The 27,531-nt window shown below is 35.8% G+C and overlaps 1 protein-coding gene across 4 annotated transcripts in view; it reads left to right on the top strand.

Moving 5' to 3' along the window:
• Positions 1-27,531, top strand: part of Rok (Rho associated coiled-coil containing protein kinase) — a 120,057-nt gene that overhangs the window by 15,294 nt on the left and 77,232 nt on the right. For all 4 annotated transcript variants that reach the window (XM_083142336.1, XM_083142334.1, XM_083142335.1 and 1 more), the window contains exons 4-8: positions 4,264-4,345; positions 10,657-10,757; positions 18,881-18,940; positions 19,160-19,295; positions 21,054-21,171. In XM_083142336.1, coding sequence (XP_082998462.1) covers positions 4,264-4,345; positions 10,657-10,757; positions 18,881-18,940; positions 19,160-19,295; positions 21,054-21,171 — 497 coding nt within the window. The remainder of the gene's footprint in view (positions 1-4,263; positions 4,346-10,656; positions 10,758-18,880; positions 18,941-19,159; positions 19,296-21,053; positions 21,172-27,531) is intronic.

The following is a 27,531-nucleotide window of genomic DNA, read 5'->3' as shown; positions in this document are numbered from 1 at the left end:
ATCACATTTAAGCAATATTGTTCAATGTATTTGAAGATGAAAGTGGGGGGGCTATAATTATCACTTTGGTAAGAAATGTTATCAGAGGATCAGTTTGGTTTCAGAAGAGGAGGCAGTTCCTTGCTGAAGGCAGGATGAGAAATGTCTAGGACTGAGCCGATACCGATACTTGTATAATTCCAGTTCAAAATAACAAAGGCTACTGAGTCATAAAACACACCGTATCACATTATATTAATGCCCAAATTATTCTCATGTAGCATTATAGCACTTTAAAATGCAAAAAAAAAAAGTAGTAGTAGTTTTTTAAATGTTGCAAGCCTTATTAAAGTGTCGCAGTTGCACCGAAAAATCTGTGGATTATTTTAAGTGTCCCTGCTTCATTTCATGATTCCCAATTTCATGTAAACAACATTCTTGTCTTTTGGATTAACCTGCAGAGGGAGGAAAGTGATGTAAAAATATACACAAATGCATCATTTCTCAGAAATGTCCGTGGAATTCCTGTGTGGGGCCTCCAACTTGTCATAAGGAAGGGTGAACTAACCTTTGAAAGGGACAAATCTTGACAAATAAATTGTTTCTCTTGGCCTCTCTAGCCACTCAAAATCTTTGATGTTGTGTGGTATCGGCAAAGAAAATTCAACCGATACCACTGGTATCGTTGTATCGGAATCAGATCAGTCCTTTGTAGACATAAAAAAAGAGAACCATAATATACAGTGAAATTCAGAAAATTATGTTCAAAATTCTGAAAATAGCCATGAATAAATGTTAAGAATAGAATATAAGAATTATGCGCAGTCTGTAAGAAACAAGAATGTCATGGAAGTGTATGAATAGGAAGAAAATAAAGTAAGGCATCAGACAAGGATGTTCTGTTTTGAACTTTAAGCTGTTCTTTATAAAATGGAAACCAAATTGAAGGAGTCCTCGAGATTTATTATAAAATGAAAATACGAAAGATTATGGTGTTCCACAGGAAACCTCAGGACCTGAGAATAAACATACTGACAGGGCATAGTAGAATTAATGAAGTAGAAGAATTTTGCTAGCTTGAGAAGACCGTAATTAACTGTGAATGATAAAGGAAAGAGATCACAAGTTGGATATCACAGGCAAAGTATATTTTTTGCTAGAAGAAACTTTTATTAAAAAGTAAAGATGTCCATCATCCTCCATGTGTTGCACCATGCCGTGAAGTCATATAAGAGGTGCGGAGTTAAGCCTCCACACTTTCTCAATCTTTGCCATAGTGGAGGAGGGGTGTAATCAGCACTATGCTCCATCCAAGCATTTGAAGATAGCAAAATCAATTTTTCCCATGTTGAAGATGCTCCAAATTCTGCTGATGGTTTCAGTTCTGTCTAGACTACATTTTAGGACATTAATGAAGAAAAATTTCATCACTTTATAGTGTTGCGGTATAAACTTTTAGGCATAGTGTGTAGTTGAGGAATTCTGGGAGTTAAATAAGTGCACGTCATTAATGTTTGGACCATTCAACCACCGTAAAATTAGGCCTTTTGTACTGAATTATTCATAGCAGCGAGATACTTTGGAAGATGGATCTTTGTATTAAATTTTAATTAAATCAGTCAAAATAACAAAACCTTGGAATATACACTTCGCATACAAATTACCTGAAGTTCTGTTGAATATAACAGTAATTGACAGTAGACAGATAATTTCTACATTTACGTCAAAGTGTAACACAATGCCCGATTCCCTTTTGATACATGAGGTTTATTCCATATTCATATTTACAGTAGAGAAGTTAGTCTTAGCCTTTAAACAGAAAAATGACCACCTTGGTGTACACGGTCCTGAAGAGAGGATGTAGACTCGTCAATGAAAGGAAAAAATCAGTACCAAAAAAAGGTGGCCGAATCGTGTGTGTGCTAACCTATTGATTATAGATGCAAAATAATCTAACAGTTATTTTTAGTGGTTTTTATTTATTTTACTGCGACATTTCATTCTGGTTTCCCAGAACTTTTTCAAACTACGCTAAGATATACATACAATAACACAATCTCACATGGCAAGTCACTCTACATTTCTAAGGAATGAAGTGTCCTTATTCCCTCCTAGGTAAACTGGTTTTTCCTTGCAGGTGTTACTTATAGCTGGCTGTTTCCCCCCTCCCCTTCTCCTTCTGGTGACACTGACCTTCCCTTTCTACTTTAAGTCATCTGGCAAGTTGAAATGTTCCATTTTTGTGCAGAAAATTGAAGGTGGCTCAGGAAACTTAACCAACTTACTTTCCACATGCTTTTTTTATCAGTTCCACCCTTTTCATTCCAACTTCCCATTTGTTCTTGTTTATTTTCTCTCCCCTGTTTATGCATATGTGCTTTGTTTCTGCCACTTTTCTTTCTAGTTTATTTTCCCTCTTTTCCTTCATTTGTAACTTCTTAATCTTGTGCCCATATGTCAACATATGCTCACTCAATGCTGTTCTTGGATCTGCCTCGTTAATGTTTCTTCTATGTTCTTCAGTTCTCTCGTTGATGCTTCTCCCTCTCTCTCCTATGTATTTGCTTCTACATCCACCACATTCTACTTCGTATACCCCTGCCGTTGCCAATTCATCACTCTCCTTCTCTCCTGCAATCATTAAACCATTTCTTGATGCTCTTTGGTGGTCTGAAGGTTGCTCTTAGTCCATACTTTGCATAGATGTTTCTTATCTTTTTCTCCATCTCTCTTCTGAATGGTACACTCACATACTATTTCTCTTCCTGTGCATCCTTAAGTTCTTCTTATGATGTGAATTATATCCTCTGCTTTCTATCCATTTTCCTGCGCATCCTTATTTTCTTCTGCTTTTTCCTTATTGTTTCTCTCTTTTTCATTTTCTTCTCTGTTCTTCTTATGATGTGAATTATATCCCCTGCTTTGTATCCATTTTCCTGTGCAGCCTCTATTATCCACTTCATTTCTCTGTCATAGCTTGCTTTGTTGTTGCAAAAATGGAAGATTTCAACTTGCCAGATGAGTTAAAGGAATGGAAGGTCAGTGCCACCAGAAGGAGGAGGGAGGGAAGACAAGAAGAGTAGGTTACAGGATGGAGGGGAGGGGGGAGAAACAGCCAGCTGTAAGTAACACCCACAAGGAAAAACCAGTTTACCTAGGAGGGAATAAGGACACTTCATTCCTTAGAAATGTAGAGTGACAAGCCATATGAGGTTGTGTTATTGTATGTATATCTTAGTGTAGCTTGAAAAAGTTCTGGGAAACCAGAACGAAACGTCGCAGATAAAATAAATCAAAACCACTAAAAATAACTGTTAGATTATTTTGCATCTATAAAAAAAGTGGTTATGCGAACCTTTAAGAAGAACTTAGATAACCTATTGAAAGATGTGTAAAGAATAAGTGTGTGTATTATAGAAAGAAAGTTAAAATCCCAGTTGGTTCATAGTTATAAGGCTCTCCCAGCCGCTCCCTTAGAGAGAAAGATCTCGAACTACTCCACCAAACACCTGAGACTCACTACAGCCCTAAATAGGTTCCCTTAATGACCCGTTACTGGACATTTCCACCAGTCAGCACTCCAGCAACACACCTGACAACTCGTATCAGAAAAAGCATTACAGAGATACATAGATATATACAAAAGTTACATGAGCAGGATGTAAAAACACATTAATATAAATGCCAACAAAATACATGAAACTAAAAACCAGCTGGTCTAATTAAGTTTATTAAATATATAGTATATATCATAAAAAGGATCAAGTACTGATGTCATCATTACAACTAGAAGGAACTAGATCTTATGTACAGTATATCTACAAACACAAATTAGAATTATGAAATTATTGAGCTATGATTTGTTGCTTAATTATTCACAAAAGAATTGACTGTATATATGATTTGGAAAGTATAATGTATTTTTATGTAATTAAATTAGGGAAGGTGAAGTATATTAAGACTGTACTATAAGCTTTCCTGCATGTATTATTATTGTGATTCCTGAAAGTGAGGTTAAGAATATGTTTTATATTGTTTTTAGTTGCTTTTCTGTTCTGATTTAATGTTAGTTTCCGCAAAGCAGGCTTTGTATGTTTCAGTACTTCTATCACTGGTGTAGAATTTTATTTTCAAGTGTTGATGGGGGTACCTCCAGTGCATAGAACCCAGTGCATGTAGTTTATTTTCCTTGTGAAACATATTTTTTAAAAGAGTGAGCAGCATGGCTTTTTATGTCTTATAAGTGTTTTTAGCTAGAACAAATTATTTTTTTCCCACCTACAGGACACAGTTCAGGCTTTGGTTGCTGATTGTGATCATCCCTCGGTCAAGAGGATGAAAAACATTGAGGCTTATATGAATAGATGTGAGTAGATTATTTTTTCTGAACCTTCATATAATTTTACACACACATATCTGAATTTTTGTTGCTAGCCTTCCACAATGAAAGTAAGATATGATTCACGTAGCAGTTCTCTTCAAATTGCAATAGTGTAAGGTGCAAATATGTACATAAATTACTAATGGGGATAACTACTCTAGTTTTGTAAACTGAATCCATAAATTCTAAAGATGAGACAAATCAACCAGTACTTGATCGTTATTGGCCAATATAGGCATATCAGAGTATTGCTTTGTCTTGAAAGTAATTGGTAATTTTATCTATAAAATAACCTGTAAATTAGTGCAAATTTGCACCATGCAATATTGTAAAGTAGATGCTTAAATACAGCTTCTTTTTCAAAGCAAGACCTATTGCTGTCACCTGTTTAAAGTATTAAAGAGGTCAATGATCCTTTCAAGTTCTTAAAGAACATTTTGCAGTTTTGATTGATTTGATTATTATTCTAGTTATACAATATCATTATTGGTAACTTTGGCAGAGATTGGGATCAATTTTCTCATACTTTTCAACAGGATCTCTCAAATTAACCCATTAATAATACTAAAGAATATAAATTGGAGGAGGAAAGCCAGCATGTGTTTCACTTCCACAAATTTCTGCTGACTGTACGAGCAACTTGGGGTCTAGTATCACTCAAATAACTTGGAAAAGTTACTATTCAGTAACAATGTTTGTTTACTTGTTTACATAAAAAAAATGGGATCATGCATTGAATATCATCCTGCTAAAACAATAGTAATTACATTCTCTCAACCAGCATTTATTGTGAACCCATATGCACTATTGTTACCATTATCTTTGAAGAGGGCTGCTATGGTCATATGCACTTACTTTTGTGACTTTTCAAATTCTCCTCTTCGTTCACAAAAATAAATGAAAATAAGCTCATTGTCAATTTGATTACTTCAGCAGTGCTTTAGCTTCTGAAGTTCTCCACAATTGTCGATACCAGCCAGAACAAATATGTCCCAGTACCATGTGACTGTAATATTCATGTTGCTTCTCCAAAACTACTTTTTGATATTTCATTTTTGTTTTTGTATTTCCTTGTACATATAAAGGTATACGATATTTCAACGACAACACAGTAATAATATTGTATGGTGATGTAATTTAAATTATCTATCTTCTTCTAACTGTGCTTGATGGGAAGGGGATTTGAAAATTTTACATCCCAAAGTTCACAGTTGTCTTTTTTTTTTTTTTTTTTTTAACCTTTAGACCACCGAGCGGGTTTTCGAAAGTAACATCCGCCGCCTTTGCGTTCGATTTTTAAATTTGTACACTTATTTCAGAAAAACTTTATATCTCTGAGACTATTTGAGCAATCTACTTCGGGCAACTTTTGTTTTGCAGCTAGAACATCAGGGCATGCAACCGTGCAGGAATCAAAATGCCAAAGCCAATAAGAGGGGTTAAGTTGGCCACGGCCCCCCAACTTTCAATGAAAAAAATCATAAAAATTGGGAGTTTTTCACATATTCGATAATGTAATGCACCCATGAACATGAAATGACTTTCATTCGGTTGAGAAAGGACCATTCTTTGAAAATAAGGCTAAAGTTTACCTCTCCTTCCCAAAATAGCAGGGAAAGCGGGGCAAACTCCCAATTTGTATGAATTTTTCATTGAAAGTTGGGGGCCACGGCCCACGCAACCCATCTTATTGGCTTTGGCATTTTGATTCCTGCACGGTTGCATGCCATGATGTTTTAGCTGCAAAACAAAAGTTACCCGAAGTAGATTGGTCAAATAGTCTACGAGTTATAACATTTTTTCGGTTTCGCCGAGGCCTTTTGGCGCGAATTTTAAATTCGTATACTTATTTGACACAAAATGTTATAATTCGTAGATTATTTGACCAATCTACTTCGGGTAACTTTTGTTTTGCAGCTAGAACAACAGGGCATGCAACCGTGCAGAAATTAAAATGCCAAAGCCAATAAGAGAGCTTGGGTGGGCCGCGGCCCCCAACTTTCAATGAAAAAATCATAAAAGTGGGGAGTTTTTTCACATATTCTATAATGTATTGCACCCAGGAACATGAAATGACTTTCATTCGGTTGAGAAAGGACCATTCTTTGAAAATAAGGCTAAAGTTTGCGTCCCCTTCCAAAAATAGCAGGGGAAGAGGGAGCAAACTCCCCATTCTTATGATTTGTTCATTGAAAGTTGGGCCGCGACCCACCCAACCCCTCTTATTGCCTTTGGCATTTCGATTCCTGCACGGTTGCATGCCCTGATGTTTTAGCTGTAACACAAAAGTTACCCGAAGTAGATTGGTCAAATAGTCTACGAGTTATAACATTTTTTGTCAAATAAGTGTACAAATTTAAAATTCGCACCAGCTTCCATACATAACTTTGGAGTCGGGGGGGGGGGGAGGAAGTCCTGGGTGGGTGGGTGTTCTTCCACATGACATTTCAAAGTTTTATCTGAACATCTGTCAGCGTTTACAACCTCGCATACAAGTATGAAGGTGCTAAAAGCACATGAACTTTTTAATCAGCACGATGGGTCACCAGTGACCCATCGTCCGACTATGCCATTGGCCGAGTAAAGGTTAAACTGTCTGTGGTAAATGGTTGTCCTAAGGATCTTCTTTTTTTTTCATGACACGTTAAAAATGTGATCACTTTCAAAATTCTTATCAGTAGAGGCTTATATACGTAAAGAGTTCCAGCAGCTAAATGTTAAATCATTCGTTTGGCTTTGTACATGCTTGCTTACACATGTGTGGCCTCAAGAAAAATAGGAAGAGTGAAAATGAGAAAGAAATAGACACACTTGTCTATTTCTCTCTCTTGATAATTACAAATGTTTAATAAAGTGACCAGACCATTAAATATCTAGAGTTTCTTATTTCCTTCAGTTTGTGTGTGTGTTTATGAGAGATTGGCCATGGGCACATTCAAGATTTTAAATTAAATTTAGAACACAACTGAACATGGGAGGAATATCTATTATAGATGTAAGAAAACTCCAGCTCTTGAAGAGTGAGAGGCTATGACAATAGTTTATCCTAAATGCTCTGTAAGGAAGAGTACAACCATGTGTTGGAGACCCTCCAGAATATGGTTGAACATGTTTTGTAAAAAATGTCAGTATGACTACGGAAAGGATTTTGAGGTTCAAAGTTATGATCGGGAAAGGGGAAAAAAGGTTCTGAAAATGTTTTCAAAAATGTGCTGATAAAATGCCTTTATTAAAGTCTAAACCAGTTACATTAATATTATTTATTCATCACTGTAGCAAATAACATAATTAGTAATAATTACATGAAGTAACCAATATTTAGGAAGTGACCGTGGCATTGACTGGATTTCAACCAACTTGTTATACTTGGTTACGCTCAACATTTCCATGTGTTCGATTGTAAGTCACTGATGCTTTGAGCTCAGGAGATCCTTAGGTGTGGAGAAACTCCCCTCAACTGAACTGTTTTACCTTCAACTGAAAGCAATGGAGCATATCTTGTAAGCACACCGAAAGGGAGTTCAGTCGAAGTTGCAAAAGCTTCCACATTATCTTGGGAACTATTGGGGCTGCATTGACTACATTATACCATTTTATAGCTCTGCTTCTGCTCTACAAAATGAAACTATAGGATTTTACGTAGCTGCTCAAGAAGAGTGAAAATCATTGATTTTTGTGTCCAATTTTTTAACAAAACCTAAAAAAAAGGAAGGAAAAAGGTGCTGAAGCATCAAAGAGGGGATAAAGGTACTAATATCACAAAAAGGTGCAACAAAGGGTGGTCATTTTACTTGATTTCATGTCCTAAAATACGTATCTCAAATGATCAGTATGAAAACAGCTATATTTTTCGAAAGGTGCTGCACCATAAAATCTGTTCACTAGTAATGACTAGACAAACATTCTTCTCTAATTCAATAAGATAGCTGATCGATCACAGAACCCAGTATTCAATATCCCCATAAACAGTTATTCTTGGAAATACAACATCGTCAAATATGGAGTTAGGCTTCCTGTACTCAAGCTACAGCTTCCATTGTTCTTGCAGACCTAGTTGGTCCACAACTTCTATCACGATTCAAATATGTCTCGTGATATTGCTGAACCCACTTGTGAATTGACTTACCAGATGGAGCTTTGATTCTGTATGATGAGTCTAGTTTTCATGATTCCCCACAGGCTACTCTTTCAGTGCATGTGAGGTACTACTTCCACCCACCATGCATGCCAGTGCACAACTAACAAAAATCCCAAACATTCTCATGGCCTATATGTACATATCTCTCTCTCTCTCGATAATTACAAATGTTTAATACATGAAACACCAGACTAAATTACCAGTCATTGTAAATAAAATTAAACTTTACCCTAAATGTACCCTAAATGTTGACTGTATGCCGCTGTTCCTTTGTTCGATGAATTAATGTGTTACATATTATTGCACACCCTTTCCTATTGTACGTGTTTCTTAAACTCCTAATTTCAGCACAATTTTTATTATTACTATTGGAATATTTATTGGTCATTTCCAATGCTTGATTACTGCACATCTGCCAAGTTTTTCTTTGCTTTTATTATAACTGGTATTTTTTCAAAATTATTTTAGCTTTTTCAAAATCAAAACTGAAGCAGATATGGCATGTACATATGGATAATATATATTTTCCAGTATTATATGTATACGTCTTCCACTGTTGCCACCTGATAGTATTGCTCTGTCCAGTTTAAATCAAGTACACGCAGTGCCATGTTTGGTCCCCAGTGGAACCACAAAATTTCATTGTTGACCTAGAAGAATGGGGGAGCTTTTTGAAAAAGAAGTAGTAGGCTCCAGTCAAGAATGCCAGATATGCTGCTGATGATATGATGATGCATTGATGATACCTGATAACACCAACAACACATCACTCAATGTACAACCTTTTTACAGGCCTTCTAGGGCTGTTGCACTATATGTTTATATTTTCTCACTGTATTCATCTGTATTTCGCAAACACATTTACCATTTGTGACTTACATGCAGGATAAACACAAAAGAATCTCAAGAATTTTAAACTCATATAATTTGTTTTACGTGTGGTATAAAATAACCACATGTGGGATGGAAAATTATGTCTTCAGATTTTTCAACAATCCTGTGTCTCAAGTCACTTTAGGTTTGAGGGTAGTGGTGTCGCATACTTCCACAAAAGAAATGTGTACACAATAGAATATTGGAGTTTTATCTGGTCCTAAAAACATTCCATCCACACCCGTTTGTTACCCTGTTTGATGGTAATCTCTGACTTCAGCATTCATCCTTCCTGTAGGTGAACACACCGTTATCTGGAATTGTTTATACCAAAAGTGAAAGTTGTTACATGTTGGGGTAACATCGAAATTGTTGCCAGAATGCCCTGTGAACTGTACTTTGGTGTCTTCACCATCTAGTGGAGAAGTTCATATTTAATTATTGTATTATACTTATGGAATTTGTGTGTGATAACAGTTCTATTCTTTTCAGTTACGGAAAATAGTCAGTAATTCAGTGCAAAGTTTTGCCATTTTGTAACCTTTATATAAAGTAATTTGTATCCCCTAGTTTGTGTAAATTAAGTGTCAAAATACCTCTTCATCCCCTCTCCCTCCCCTTGGTGCAAACAGCCAGTTAAAGGTCAAGGTCTGCCAAGTCCATTTGGTGATACGTGGTCATTGCATCGTGTCCTATTGCTGCTGTTGTCTTGCTTGTAAGGCTGATGTCCCCAAATATTGCTTCCAAGTAGCTTCCCAATTTTACTTATGATGCTGGCTCAGTAACAAAATTTTTGCATCACTCACCATGAATTGAACCTAAGACTGCTTGCACCAAAAGAACAAACCATTAGATTACATGGGAGGTCATATCAAAATACATAATTTAATTTTCAAGGAAAAACCTGTTGCAAACCGTACCAAACAAGGATGTCAACAAATAATTTTTCTTCATGGGACATTTGCAATTTTATATCTGAGCAGTAGAGTATCAGTATTGGTTAATTTTATACCTGTACTTCATCAAAATTTTCATTTTGGTCCATCCCTAAAATAAACCATTCGAATATACATCTTAACCAGAAGTGTTTAGTACCTGTATCATGAATGTATAGTTTTAGATTTTTGTAAGTGTTGTTGTCTGTTAATGACTTCCCCATCCCCAATGATTTAATATGAAACTACAGATGCATGTTACTTTTATAACTGTTGAGCGTTACATATAAACTTTTTAATATACACACTCGCACACAATGATTTTAAATTGCAAATTTCTGTTATTGCAGATGATGGGGTAGCAGATGAAATCTGTACTCTGCGTATGAAGCCAGAAGATTTTTCTCTCATAAAAGTTATTGGAAGAGGTGCCTTTGGAGAAGTACAATTGGTAATTAAAATTTAACCCTGTTATTGTATTGTAGACTTTTTCGAGTTGTTAGGCTCTTTGCCCAGCCTATTTCCAATGCAAAATTTGACACTTGTACTGCTCTCGGAAGTAATGATATAGTTATGAATGTCACATTGCATTGTTCAGTATCTATCAGGCTATGAGTTTCTGCTTTTTTTTTAAAAAAAAAAAAAAAGAAGTATGCCTTGGTCTTTAGAACAACAAAGTAATGAAATTTGAACTTTGTCTCCACATCCTAGAGAGAGTGCCAGAGCTTCAGGGCTGTTATATGGTTCTCTCTCGTACAAAGAATTCTGGACTTGTTATTTTTACTTTCCAAGGAAAAAAATATAATGTAAGAGATTACATGATGCATGTGCAAAACAATGCATTTTTTTAAAATTAAAAGAACAACTTATTCATGTCACATTTTGTTCAGTTCAGACCAGCATATGAGAGCATGCTCTTAAAAAATCTGTTAAATTATGTGTAGCTGAAAAGTACAAAATTTCTCCTTTTACACTAAATTGAAAAATTCAGTTGAGTTGAAAATCAATGTTTTAATATCTCAGCTTTCCCTGTGTAAAACTTAGCCTTTATAGGCTTATAGGCTGGACCTCTCACGCACCTGTATTCTTGTTGAAGCTGGCACCTTTTCAAGCACGAGCTTTAAAACTTCCCGCAAAGTACAAAAAAAATCAGAACTCTAGAACTAATTGTCGTAGACAGATGAAATTGGTTTTGTTTTCTTAAAGACAGGGCTTTTAGTGGAGGTAAAATGTATACATTGTGCCTCCCAATAATTACTGTTAAATGAAGAAAATTGAATTCTTTAATAAAAAAATTGACACGCCCCCGTGCCCCCCTCAATAGACAGAAGTGAATGAGAAATGTATGTAGAGGTGATACATTCCAACAACCGTGCAAAGTTTTGTTGAAATCAGACTGATACTTCTTGAGTAAAAGATAATAACATTATATATAGTGGCAGTGTTGCCAGCTTTGGGACAATGTCTGGAATTTCGCTTCTAGCATTGCCCCTATGGACTCTGGATAGACCAGATTTGGAGGGAAGCACGACAAAAGACCACTATGAGAATATGTAATGTATTACGTCGTTCGGAAAGTAAGTTCAATCATGCAATAAAATGAAAAATATAAATAGTAATATCATGACCTTTATAGGGGTGAGAATATATACATGGTACAGCATTCACATATAATCGCCATAAGAATTCAAGCACGCATCACAGCGAGATACCAAGTTCGTTATACCCCTATCATAGAATGGAGAACCATTGGGAAACTGCACGTTTCAGTTCTTCGTGAGTACCATAATGTTTTCCAGCAAGGAATGCCTTAAGGTGGAGGAACAAATGAAAATCAGACAGGGGCAAGATCAGGACTGTAAAGGGGGTGTGGTAGTTTTTCCCAATGGAAGGTCGTCAGGAGTTCCTGAGTTGCATTTGCCACATGCAGACGAGCATTGTCGTGGAGGAGAATGACACCCCGACTGAGCATGCCACGTCATTTGTTTTGGATTGCATGATGCAGGTTTTGAAGTGTCACACAATAGGTTTCGACATTGATGTGCTGTCCACGCTCCATAAATTCCACAAGCAATACTCCATGCCTATCCCAAAACACAGCACACATGATTTTATTGTTCATAAGCTTTGGTTTTGGTTTCGTTTTCCACGATGATGCAGAGTGCCTCGGCTCCATGGTGCTTCGTTTCTGTTCTGGGGTTTCATGCAAAACTCATGTCTCGTCTCCAGTCACAATCCGATCCAACAACTGTTCCCCCTCCTCACTATACCGTTTCAAAAACACTAATGCACTTCCCATTCTTTCCTCTTTGGCATTTTCGGAGAGCTGGTGAGGGACCCAACGGTTACACAATTTGCGAAATTTCAAATTCACTGTTACAATTTCATACAGCACAGTTCTGGAGATGTGTGGAAACTGACGACAGCTCAGACAAAGTGAATCGTCTGTTTTCCCTAATCTGCTCATCCACTAAACGAACCAAATTGGGATTCACAACAGACGGTCGACCTCTTTGTTTTCATCATGAACACTAACCCGTCCACCACGAAACTGTCTCGCCCATCTTCTTACCATTGAAGCACTCATTATTCCTTCTCCATACACCTCACAAGTCTGACGGTGGATCTCCGCAGCTGGAACATAGCCTGCATCAAGAAAACACCCAGACCTTAATTGTTGGATGATATTTAAAATGTTGCTTTTTACTCATTCTTACATTTAGAATTCAAATTGTTCAAAAAGATGCAGTGGTTGAACAGTTATAGCCTTCTATCTTCTATTTATCACATAGTAACTAAAGGGAAATGAATGTCTTTTTCAAACTGCACTTGTTAATAATAGTAACAATGGATGTATTGTTTTGTAATTCCAGTATATAATACATTTAGATGTAAACTAATGAACCAAAAAGACAACTGAAATATAGTGTATAGTTTTCAAGAAATGGCACATTAAATTCTGCCGTGTGCTAACATGTGGTCGGAGAAAATTTCGACAATCGTGCCTTTGCCCCCACGTCCCCCCTGAATCCTTAATTGTCGGACATTGATTAAAAGTGGATATGTAAGTCAAGTTTCAATTGCACTCTCTCAACATAACATGGACTTAAAACAAAATTTGAACTTAAAATAAAATTAAAACACCTTAAAAATTAAATTTTATCACAGTTTCTAATTTTTGCACAGCATTGGTACTATGCATATTGTTGAAACAATTGTCCATTTCTATGTTACTCGTTTTCATGGAAACTGATATTTAAGTAAATATGATTAATTTTCTCAGTCGAAGACTGCATTTAGTGAACATTATGTGCACAAATATGCCTTTGCTGAAACAGAAACTATGATTCAGCAAAGGAATATTTGTTCATTATCAATACCATAAAAAAATACAACGAACAGCCATAAGAAGAGAGACTGTGTGTCATATTGTAAATAAGTAAGTACATAATCAATAAATTATCAGTAGTAATTTACTCAAGAAATGTATTTACTCAAGAAATGTATTAATATTGTTGTGAAATTGTAAAAGTCCATTTTCTATACAAATAAACTACTCAAGGTTGGAAATTAATTCATATGAATAATAAAACAGCCAGATTTCAAATTTTGTAAAAAATAAAAAATAAACAAAACGAGGTGATACTACAGCTGGTAGTTTCTGAGATGTTAATTTTCTTTGTAGAAAGTATGGAATTTCAAATTTCCTGCTGAAAACTGGTCCATATTTGGTTCAAATACAGCTCAATATTGTAAGGGTTAATTCACTAGTACTCACTTTATCCGCGAAACTGTTTTTGTGTTTCTTCTTCGTTCTATTAATTTCAGTGGCATTGACATAGTGGACATGTACAATTCAATTCCCATAGACTTAGCTCTGCGTTCAGTTGAAAGATGGTTAACTATAAACAGAATCCCTGCACTAGAAGTACATGAAACAACCAGGCTGCTGGAAGTTTGTTTAAAACACAACTATTTTCAGTTTGAGGCTAACTTCTACAAATAGTCCGAGGGCCCTGCCATCGGCAATCCGTTATCAGCTCCTTTAGCCAACATAGTCATGCACCTGGCTGAAAAAGAGATACCACACTCCAGAACTGCAATACATCTGATATGAATGATACCCAGATGACACAATAGTCATATTCAAAAAGGCAGAAGAGCTCAACCTTCTAGGGAGAAAACTAAGTAGTATCCACCCCAGGCTCAACTTCACCGTAGAACAAGAGAAACATGGCAAGATCAACTTTCTGGACATGTGCACACACAACAAATTCATAACCACTGTCTACAGAAAACCGGATGTAGGCAACCAGTACATGCACACTCTTTCCAGCCCCCCCCCCCCCCTCTCCAAACAAAAAGATAATGTGTGGCTGAACTTTTATTGAAGAGCCTTCACCTACTGTTGCAGAGAAGAAGATCTATGAGAAGAGATAGCCCTGAAACGGCTACACAGAAGTACAACTCTCCACTTGGTGCAGTAAAGCAGAAATACAGGTCAGGCACCTTATTCAGCCACAACCAACCTCTAACAGCAAATACCGGCTTTTCGTAAATGATTGTCGGGGTTTCCTCATTGTTGTAATCGATCTGGGTGAATGACATGGTGAACACAGATGCACGATATTGTTGAGAAACTCTACAAGTTTTGTTCCTTATTTGTTTCATAGACCTCTGTTTCCCGATTCTGCCGCTAGGCGCCAGTTTTCCAAATTGGTGAATATTAGTGAGAAGGTGGTATGGTATGCACAATTCAAAGACAAAGGTTGCATTTGCAAAGGCAAAAGCAGTGTTCGAGGGTCGGAACATGATGTGGAGCAAGTTCGTGAAACCTATCTATGGAGCCCGAAGAAATAGATTCCTGCTGGATCCAAGGAACTAAACATTCCGAAGACAACATTATGGAGTGTTCTACGAAAATAGCTAAACATGAAACCATACCGCCTAAGTCTGCATCAAAAGCTAACAAGTAACGACCGTCGTGCATGGGAAACGTTCGCCAGCGATATGCAAAATCTCATGGCGGACGATGACAATTTCATCGAGAATTTCGTTTCCACTGACGAGGCGACATTCCACCTGAGTGGAAAAGTAAACACACAATGTGTGCATATGGGGGAACAGAAAATCCTCATTAGTTTTTTGAGTTGGTTCGGGACTCGCCTAAAGTGAATGTTTTTTTGTGCTGTGTCACGAGAAAAGGTGTACCGTCCATTCTTCTTCATGGAGAAAACGGTTACGGGATTGACATTCCTGGATATGTTGAATGAGTGGCTATTTTCTCAAGAGGAATAAGATTCTTACACCTTCATCATGCAATTGAAATGGAGCCCCACCTTGCTTCCACTGTGAAGTGCGATCATTGCTCAACAGAAAATTACCACAACATTGGATTGGGTGCAGGAGTGATGAGGATGAAAACCTTTTGTCATGGCCGCCTCGTTCTCCTGACCTTTCTCCTTGCAATTTTTTTCTCTGGGATACGTAAAGATACCATTTACTATCCTCCATTACCCACTACCATTGAGGAACTGAAAACATGCATAACGAATTCCATCAACAGTGTTACATGTGATATTCTATGCTGAGTGTGGCAGGAGGACTATCGCTTAGATATCTGTAGGATATTGGGAGGCGAGTGGAACATTTGTGACTTTGTCATAATAGCTTTGTGAGTTTTCTCACATTTTGCAAAAACTTGCATGTACCTATTTTTATTACGTAAAATACAGTGCTTGTTTGTAACCCCGACAGTCATTTATGAAAACTCTGTATAAGTGATTTGCCTTCCTCTACCATCCCACCACATCCAACCGTATATCCAAAGCCCTTCTTCCCTATGACATCAAAGTGGTGCACAAACCCAATGCCAAAATAGCTGATAAACTAAACAAACTCAAACAGTACTTCCTCTGCCCCCTTGATAACCCAGGTGTACATGATGCAGAGTGCAAATGCAAGGCACATTATATCGGCAGGTCCATCAGATCTGTCAATAAAAGAATCCAACAAGACCTAACAGATGCAAAAAAAATAGCCCAACCCACTACTGGTCTTGCTAAACACATCAAATACAATAACCATAAAATACCAAAGGTACAAGTCAAGCACACCGCCCACACACTCGTCGACACCAAAATCAACGAAACGCATGCCATAATGCACTTCCCACATAAGCTAAACATCAATAGTGGACAGGCACACCACACATGGATTTCCCTACTACAACAGTTAGTGCTGGGAAATAGCAGATGACATGGACGCAGACGTACAGTTAACAACAGCACACCTAACGGCTGCCGGAGAACTATGAACAATAGAAGCACGCCAAGTAATAGTACAACAAGTTCCAACTAGGATGGTGCTAGTGGCCACTGAAATTAATAGAACAAAGAAGAGAAAAACAGTTTCGCAGATAAAGTGAGTACTAGTTTCTCCGTATTTATCTACTACCGTGTCTCTCTTCTCCCTAATTATGAATTAATTCTTTCCTGTGAAGTTAAAACAATAGTTGAATATTTTAAACCATGAATTGTAAGAGAAGTACTTTCTAGGCACTCAGACAAATTAGAAGATTGTCTGTATACTAATTCTAGAGATATTTATGGCTAAAGTCTCTTTAAGGTATTGAAATAACGCATCTAATGTTGAAAGGGTGTATAAAGCAGCTTTCGAACTGAAGTACGAGGGTCACTATTTATATTTTGAGCCTAACAATGAAAAAACGGGAATTTGGCATTGAAAACTGCTTTATTGTTTTCGAGCTATTCTCCTTTATGGTCAATACACTTTTGCATTCGTTCGAACCATTTGTCAAAGCAGTTTTTCCAATCTTCTTGAGACACCTCCATAATATGGTTTTTGAACGCATCAACGGCATCTTCCGCCGACGAAAATCGTTGTCCACGCAATTTATTCTTGACATTCGGGAACAAGAAGAAGTCATTGGGTGCCAAATCAGGACTGTACGGCGGATGACCCATCCATCAATTCGATTTTTTGACTGTTCATAAAGTCGGTTGTTAGACGAGATGTGTGACAGCTGGCATTGTCTTGATGAAGAATGATCCGACGGCGTTTGTTTGTTTTCCGTATTTGGCCGAAGACCTCTGGCAAACAAATTGTTGTGTACCATTCAGAGTTGACCGTTCTACGTTCCTCTAAAGGCACAGTTGCCACATGACCAGTTTTAATCGAAAAAACAGGCAACCATTTGTTTCGATGTGCTTTGAGCATGAACAACTTTTGTTGGATTGGGTTCATCTTGAAACACCCATACAGTCGACTGCTGTTTACGTTCCGGCTCATATGCATATATCCATGATTCGTCACCTGTTACAATCTTATATACGTCTACGTCTTTTGAAGCACCACGGTTGTATTTATTGAGCATTTGTTTGCACCAATTGACGCGAGCATCTTTTTGAGTTTTTGTCAAATTGTGTGGGATCCAACGAGAACATACCTTTCTCACAGCTAAATGATCATGTAATATTTTATATATGCTGGTGGAACTAATGCCTATGGTTGCCTCAATCTCACAGTATGTCACATGACGATCTTGCAGTATTAGGTTTGCACAGCATCAATGTTTTCTTGAACAACAACTGATTTTGGACGACCTTCGCGAATCTCGTCAGTGAGCAAATGGCAGCCACAATTAAATTTGTTATACTAGCGTTTCACAGTGGCAAAGGATGGGGCTTCATCGCCAAATGTGGAAGTAAGTTGATCGATGCACTCTTGTCTTGATAATCCACGTCGAAAATCATAAAAAATCATCGCACGAAAATGTTCACGAGTTAATTCCATTTTATTGTTGTCGCGCAATTTCCAAGGCAACATAAACAACACAAATGAAGCTATTGACAAAACATTTGAAGTACGTTATGGTCAATAATGCCAGACGATTCCGTGCAAATGTCAAATCGTACCTAACTTCAATCAGTGTTGCCAAGGCTCAAAATATAAATAGTGACCCTCGTAGCAAGTGACAGGCAACACTTGAGTTTTTACACTGAAGTGACAAGCAACACAAGCTTCTCTAAAGAACCATTCACCATGAATTTGTGGCGAGGTACAAGCAACTTGCCATGCTGCTTTGATACGAAAGGTTGCATTTATAGCTGCAAGTTTGTTTCCAAGTGACGTGGGTGGCTTGTTTCCTTGGTCTGAAAGCTCTCTTAAGCAGCCTAAGTTTTCCATTATTGAGTGAAAATGAATTTATTTACAAAAACATTAATGATGTAATTGCCCTCGTATACATACGATGTAATGGGTTAAGTGAATACCTAGAAATATTGCAGTAAATATTTCGGTATTTATTTTCATTAGAGAGATTTCAAAAATATAATTTAAATATGTTCAGATTGACACAGTATAACATAGAATTTTGTCCAGTAATAATAAATGTTATATTTGGAATAAATTACGAAGTTTTCTCATATTCCAGAAGTATGTATTAACTTCGGTGCTAGTTAAGCAATATAAAAATAAGAAAAATTAAATGTGAAATTTCCACATTGCATGCATTTTAACTAAAAATGTAAATTTTCTTCTTTCTGTTTGCAGGTGAGGCATAAGTCAACACAAAGGGTATACGCTATGAAGCTTCTGAGTAAGTTTGAGATGGTAAGTATTTCTGTCAACATTTGCATTGTTTTATTGGAGCGATAGAATTCAGTATTGGTAACTTTTTACTAATGTCCATTCCTAATGCATAATAATATAAAAAAGTACACGCCTACACGATACATACTTTATATACATTACATTAAACTGCTTATGTTTTAAGCTTTTTTACTTCTCTTTTATGTGTGTTTGACTACATTTTTTTAAAATGTTGTGCAGATCAAACGGTCAGATTCTGCCTTCTTCTGGGAAGAGAGAGATATCATGGCTCATGCGAATTCAGACTGGATTGTTCAACTGCACTTTGCCTTTCAAGATGCCAAATACCTCTACATGGTCATGGATTACATGCCAGGTAAAGAACACAAATATATTTCTTGTTGCATAATAATAATAATAATATATTGCTTATAAGTTGAACATAAATTGTTTGTACAGTGTACTAATTAGTAAGTTAAAATAAATTATCCTCCCATAGTAATGTTCATCCATTCATGCCATGGATATTTGAAAATGTGTTAGCAGTACAAGGGTGGTCTAGTCGAGATGGGTAATCTAAGGTCGAAATTCTTCCAGCCTTGTCCCTGCATAAAGTAACTCTGGGGTTCACCCAGCCTCAAATAAATGAGTACCTGTCGGGGAATTTTACCTTACCTACAAAGCTAAACTTTGGTTTTTAAACAGTCCATAATTCAGTCAATAATTAGGGCTAGAATCTGTATGACCTAAAGAACTCCAAAATATGATGAACTAAAAATTTTGCAAAATGCATCAATAAGCCATGTTAAATAATAAAGCATTAACCTTGATTTTACATTTGCGGTGACCTCATCCATTCCCCTCTATATATTTTTCCTAGCTGTGCCCATACCATAAAATTGCCAGGAAGCTGTACCTCTTGACTGCAACTTATCCTTCCTTTTCCCCTTAATTTTGTGGCACAAACTGTTGCCAAACTGGTAGTTACAGGATTCTAACATTTACTAAATTGTGCTTTCTCTAGGGTTTTACCACAATCTTAAGAGTGCATATTGGTAACATCATTACCTTGTAATCAGGGGGTCCCAGGTTCAATAGCCAGTGGAGGCACATAATGGTTCGGATCCCACTTTAAACTGCAGGTCGAGTCCTGATTAACCTTTCTGTGCATAAACTCCACTTAACAATCTCAAACAATCTAAGAATGGAACTGACCCATTTCTGTTTTGCCTTACTCTTCCTTACAAAAATGAAGGTGAAGAATTGTTTGTTGGTTATTAACTTTTACATTTTGTGATGAAGTTAAAAGTCTGCAAACACATCCGTTTTTTTGCTATTCATGTTGCTGCAGTTAAAAAATACAACAATAATATGGTGCAGGGAAGACTGAAGATATGTTACATGCATAACAAGCCAGAAGTCCTGTGTGTTTCAGCTACAATTTTCTCACCCAAGGACAGGGGGTGAAGGCATTTTCCCCTCTCTCTCCAAAATACCTGAAATTGAAAATAAAGTTTTCAATTAAGTCAGTGTGTTATTATTTTATATTTATACAGATTAGCAAGAATGTCAATATTTCTGCACTAAAAATGTGTTTCAAGAAAAGATATATATTTTTAAAAGTGTGCAGTGGAACATCGATTTTACATTTTCCAGTTGATAGAACTTACAATGATGGGAAATGTAAAATGTGGGAGAATTTTATATCATTTTGCTCTGTTGGTACCATAAACATTGAATGTATAATGTGAGAAAATATAAAACTGGGGAACATAAAATCAGGGTTCCAAAAACCTCTTAAACATATCAAAATGATTCAAATGTTAAATTGGATCAAAAGAACCAGGTTTTTATGGATTTCAGATGACCAGGAACCTATATGTGCCACAGGAGAATATGCAACTAATGAGTCCACTCAACATTAATGTGGACTCAGAATCAAATCAGGTTGAAAATCTCATATGTTTCTTAACATTTTAAACTTAATATAAAAATGAACTAGAAAAATCTGTGTGTGCGAGAATAATGCAAATTACATTTGACTTGCCTTTTTTGTGTTGGTGATTTATGTATTGCTGCTCCTATATTCTGAAAAGATAAAATACATATATATTGTTTTTAATTATTATTCTAGGGGGAGACCTCGTAAATCTAATGTCCAACTATGATGTGCCAGAAAAGTGGGCCAAATTTTATTGTGCAGAAGTAGTTTTAGCTTTAGATGCAATCCATTCGATGGGTTTTGTACATAGGTAAGTGGTGCATTATAAATATTAACATTAATAATTATGTATAGAGGAGACTGACATGGTTAAAATTCACAAGAATTTGTCTAAAATTCGCATATTCCCTATCATCTTATATTTATTTCAGGTTTCCACCGTTCTCATTAGTTTATCTTATTAATGCATAGAGAGATTTTATGTATTGAACACTAATGTAAAAGTTTGTCTCTATGGATATTCAATGAATCTGCAAAGATTTGAAAGTAGTCATATTTGTGGTAAATAAAAATTCAAAATTTAAGCATAGAAAGAGAGGTTCAAATTTGGTGTAGCATGTGGTATTTTGTTATTGTAGTGAATAAAGTCAGAAATTTGATCTCAAAATTTTACACTTATTGAACTAACTAACTAACTCTCTAGCCTTCTTAAACCCGAAGGTTCATGGCTGCAGCAACACAGGCCTTCCATGTTTCCCTATTTTGAGCAAGTTCTATATACTCTTTTCCATCCCTACCGATTTCCCTTAGGTCCATCTCAACGTTGTCCCTCCATCTTCGTCTTGGCCTTCCTACAGGTCTCTTACCATCAGGTTTCCCAACAAGAATCCTGTAAACTCCTCGTTCCTCTCCCATTCGTGCCACATGGCCTGCCCACCTAAGTCTTCTTGATTTAATTATTCTAATAATATCTGGACATGAATACAAATTATGTAGTTCTAAATTATGTAACCTTCTCCACTCACCTGTCTCCTCATCCCTTTTAGGTCCAAATATTTTCCTAAGGATCTTATTTTCAAATACTCTCAATTTATGTTCCTCTTTCAATGTAAGGGACCAAGTTTCACACCCATATAATACTACAGGCAAAATTACTGTTTTGTATATTTTAACTTTCAGTTTCTTAGATATTAAACGAGAAGACAAAAGTTTATGAAGAGAGAAGTAACATGCATTTCCTGAATTAAGCCTACTTTTTATTTCCTCTTTAATATAATTTTCATTTGTTAATATTACTCCTAAGTATTTGAATTTGGAAACTGGTTCAAACGAGTTGTTATCAATAATTAGATTTTGATTATTACCTAACACTTGGTTTCGGCCTGTAAGCATATATTTAGTTTTCTCTTTGTTAACTTCCAAACCTATCTCTTTAGCAGTTTTGAAAAATATTTTAGCATTATTCTTAATTGTATTCACATCATCCCCCAGTAAGTCTACATCATCTGCATATGCTAACAACTGAGTCACACCATTTAATTTTAGTCCTTCTTTAGTTTCTTTTACCTTCCTAACAGCATATTCTAAGGCAAAATTAAAGAGCAATGGAGATAATGCATCTCCTTGTTTTAACCCATCATGAATTGTAAATTTGTCAGACATATTAATACCCACACGAATTTTACTTTCTGTTTCACTGGTGCATACTTTTAACATACTAACAAGCTTCTTAGGTATTCCAAACTCAACTAATATATTATATAGTTTATCTCTTTTGACTGAATCATATGCTTTTTTGAAATCAATGAATAGCTGATGGACATTTTGATTATATTCCCACTTTTTTTCAAGTGTCTGTCTGATGTGAAAAATTTGATCTGTAGTTGATCTGTTACGTTTAAATCCACATTGATAATCACCTATAATTTCATTAGCATATGGGGTTAGTCTTGTTAAAAGAATGTTAGATAATATTTTATATGTTGTTGAGAGTAGAGAAATTCCACGGTAATTATTGCAGTTCATTTTATCACCTTTTTTAAACACAGGAACAATTATGGATTCTTTCCACTGTTGAGGGATTTCTTCTTTATTCCATATTAAACAGATTAATTTATGAATTTGATACATTAATGAATTTCCACCATATTTAATTAACTCAGCTGGTATTAAATCAATGCCAGGTGCTTTGTTATTCTTTAGCCTTTTAATAGCATCTTTAACTTCAGTCAAGTTGGGTTCTGGAACTAAAGGTTCTGCTGTGTGTACTTCATTCACTTCTGATTTATCTCCTACATGGACATTTAAAAGGTCATTAAAGTAGTTCTTCCATCTATTTAGAATATCACTTGGGTCAGCTAGAAAATCACCGTCTTTATCTTTTATCAAGTTTACTTTAGGTTGCCACCCCTTTCTAAATTCATTTACACCTTTATATAAATCTCTGATATTTTTATTTTTGCTGTTTGTTTCAATTTCGTTAATTTTGGTTTTCAAGTAATCTCTTTTTTTACTTCTAAACGTGCGGTTAACTTCTCGCTTTATTCTATTATAATTGTTTAGATTTGTATCATCAGAGTTATTTAACCACCTAAGTCTAGCCTGATTTCTTATTTCTATTAGATTATGACATTCATTATCAAACCATGGCTTACTTTTTCTCGGTTTATGGTATCCTATACTTTCTTTAGCTGCTGATTCTATTGCATTACGTATGTGCTCCCAATTCTTATTTACGTCTGTTTCATTTATATTTTCATCATCATTTAAATCCTGCAAAACATCAAATCTATTTGACAGTTTAATTTGGTAATCTTTCTTAATTCTTTCATCAGTAAACTTTCCTGTATCAAATTTTAGAACTTTTAGATTTTGTTGCTTATGATTTATCACTGAGAGTCTTTCTCTTAATTTAGCAATTACTAAATAATGGTCACTAGCACAGTCAGCACCTCTATGTGTACGAACGTCAATTATACTAGTATGCCTTCTCTTATCAATGAGAATATGATCTATCTGATTGTGAGTTTTACCATCTGGAGAAGACCAGGTATATTTATGGATATCTTTATGTTTAAAAGTGGTACTTTTCACAATTCAATTCTTTGAGGTTGCAAAAGTAATCAATCTTATACCATTATCATTACTTAATTCATGAAGACTTTCTTTACCAATCGTGGGTTTAAATGTCTCTTCTTTGCCAATTTGTGCATTACAGTCACCTAACAGAATTTTCATATCATACTGAGAAAATTTATCAAAGACCTGTTCTAACTCTGCATAAAAATCATCTTTAGTATTATCATCTTTATCTTCCGTTGGTGCATGTATGTTTATTAAAATAATTTTACACCACCTACCCTGTAAAACTGCATATGATATCCTATCATTAATAAATTCTACTGTTTTAAGAGCCGATATAATTCTATTATTTATGAAAAAGCCTGTTCCAAAATTATGATTTTCAGTACCACCATAGAAAAAAGTATAATTTTTAGTTTTACAATTCCCTTCTCCTGGCCACCTAACTTCCTGGACAGCTACTACATCTAATTTATACTTAACTATCTCATTAACTGTACACTGAAATGCCCCAGGCCGGTAAAGGCTCAGAACATTCCAGGTGCCTAATTTAATATCCTTCTTCCTAACGTAGATCTTATCCTTAGTCCAGAGACCTCCCAAAGTAGTCCCCACCCGGAGATCCGAACGGGGGACTATTTTACCTCCGGAATATTTTACCTTGGGAACATCCATGGCCTTATATTGTTGTTTCTTGACATGTGTTTTTACAGTGCAGAGTTGTCAGCTCTACGCCTAACCCCCAATATGAATGGAGGAACTACTACACAAGACGAACACAAACACATTAGACAGCATAACTACTACACAAGACACACACAAACACATCACAACTACAACAAAATATAAACACAAACACACCACAACTACTACACAAGACAAACACAAACAAATTAGACAGCACAACTACTACGCAAGACAAAACCAACATACTAGACAGCACAACTACTACACATACATACTAGACAGCACAACTACAACACAAGACACATACATACACACCACCGATACTACACAAGACAAACAGAAACACATTATACAACATAACTACTACACAAAATAAACATAAACACACTAGGCACTACAACTACTACACAAGACAAACCCAAAAACACTACACAGCACAACTACTGCACAAGACACACAAACACATAACAACCACTACACAAGATAAAACACAAATGCACAACTACTACTACACAAGATTATATATACACACATACACACACATACATACATATACATACATATGTGCACATACATACACACACACACATATATATATATATATATATACATATACATATATATATATATATATATATATATATATATATATATATATACACACATACATACATATACACATATATATATATATATATATACACATACATGACTGTGATAAATTAGCCATTTTTTTTTTTTTTTTTTAATAATAATAATAATAATAAAGAAAGTCAATGAAGACGAAATTCCCTGACATTTCCCTGACTATTTTTGACACCTCAAATTCCCTGACTTTTCCCGGTTTTCCAGGTTTTCCAGGTCTGTCGCCACCCTGTTCATTGCAACACTTGATCTTAAAAAGTGACAATTTCGTTTTGTATGCTAACCTTTAACTTGGTATTTTAGAAACTGGAACTTTAAGTTTTTATTATTTTCTGTAGTTTCTAAAAACTGTTTTTTTGTATGCTTTAAGTTTAGTAACCATGTAATATGTGAAGGAAAATGTATTTGGAGTATTGATGCTCATGTAAATGCAAAGATTTGCGATTGATTTCAATAAAAATACAGGTAGGGAAAAAATCCTAAAAAGGGCTAAATAATCTCTTTATAAAGCCTAAAATGATGTCTCTAAAATCCTAAAAATCTGGGCCCTAGTGATGACACTTCACGGTAGTGCAGGATGTCAGGGATGATTTCGTAGGCTGATACAGAGTTCAGTCACGTCAAGAGCTCATCACCTCGTCTGATGTTCTCATCCCATGACTACACTGAAGGGTGCAAAATGGTCACATGTGCCAAAGCACCCAACAAATTTACCTCAATCAATCAATCATCCTGTGACTGTTGATAACTTCTTGGGTCAAACCTGATCCATCACACTTTCATGCCCATCTCAGAACTGTTGGCACAATTGCTGCAGAACTTGCTTCCATGTTACATCTGGACCATACATTTCCACCAGTTGGTTATGAATTTCATTAATGGACATCCCATGTGCCCATTCATAGCAAACAATGGCACTTCATCCTTTACCAACAATTGCAACACAACCTCTCTTTTACCATGTCTACTCGGAACACACTGTTTTCCTATCCATTTCCTTAAAACAGCACTATGCTGGTGCCACTTTCATGGTCAAGTTCATGAGTTACAAAATAAAAGAGGAATGATGCCTGTACAAGCACCCATATTGCCAGTACAAGCACCCATATTGCCAACTGAACATCTCTATGTTTTCTGGGAAATAAAAATATGAGAAACTTTCTTTTGCGACTATACCAGCTATAACTTTTTTGCTTCATTAGGACCAGAAAGGAGATTCTATAAAGTAGGAAAATGCATAATCTGAAAACATGTAATTGGATGCCACTGTATTTCCTTTTCACCAAGTACATAAGACCTAATACCAACTGACACTAGGTTGACTACATCACCTATATGTTACAGGACGTACAAACAGTACTTTTTCCACGAGCGGCTAAACTTTAAAGGAAATTATCAATATTTTAGTGAAATTTATTTATTTTTTGCCAGAACAATTTGAGAGCATATCCAGTTCAATTCAATAACTGGCCTACTGAATTTAGGTATTATGACCATCACTGCATTTTAGGCCATATGGAGATCTTGTTTTTGTATTTCATTTTAAAAAATTGTTATGTTTGGCAATGATCTTCAGGTCTAGTAACATTTTAAAACATGTAAAATTTCACTAAATCAAATCTAGTATACATTATTCATACAAGGGAATTATTTCCGTACAATGTACTTTTATTAATGTATTTTGGTAAATATGCTTTTTACCGTGGTTTTTTTTATTTTTAAAGCCATAATATATGGTATTAAAGTCATCCTAATTGGCAATAGTTAGTTTACATAGCCGGAACATCGCATTTGATTTTATCTGCACAGCTTGCCATTTGTTTATGTATGTAGTTAAGTCACAGTTTATAACACGTAGAAATGAGTGTCACGCAAAGGTAATAAGCAATCCTACATACGGGATATCATTGTAAGTTGTAATTTTTTTTTATATTCATGGCATGAGATATGTTTTGCAATGTTCCTGCTTGCAATTGAGTTACTTTCGTGTTTTGGACATAATTCTTTTGGTTACAACAGTTTTGAAGCTTACAATAGAAGAAAAGTTAGGATCCAAGATAGCGTCGGAAGATAGTGGAAATCATACAAGGGAGAATAAAAGAAGAAGAAGGCATCTGGTAAAAAAAGTATGACTGACTAGATAGACTCTTCAGGGGAAGATGGCAAAACAAGACTGATAACTCGGAATCTGGTCGGATTGTATCCAAAATATACCCACAATGGAGTAGATGGTATATCACAGTTCTTCTGAAGAAAG

This window comes from Lepisma saccharinum, chromosome 20 (assembly GCF_977018435.1).
Source record: "Lepisma saccharinum chromosome 20, izLepSacc3.1, whole genome shotgun sequence".
Lineage (NCBI taxonomy): Eukaryota > Metazoa > Arthropoda > Insecta > Zygentoma > Lepismatidae > Lepisma > Lepisma saccharinum.
The sequence above is the reverse complement of the archived record's forward strand: the minus strand, read 5'-3'. Positions and strand labels throughout refer to the sequence as shown.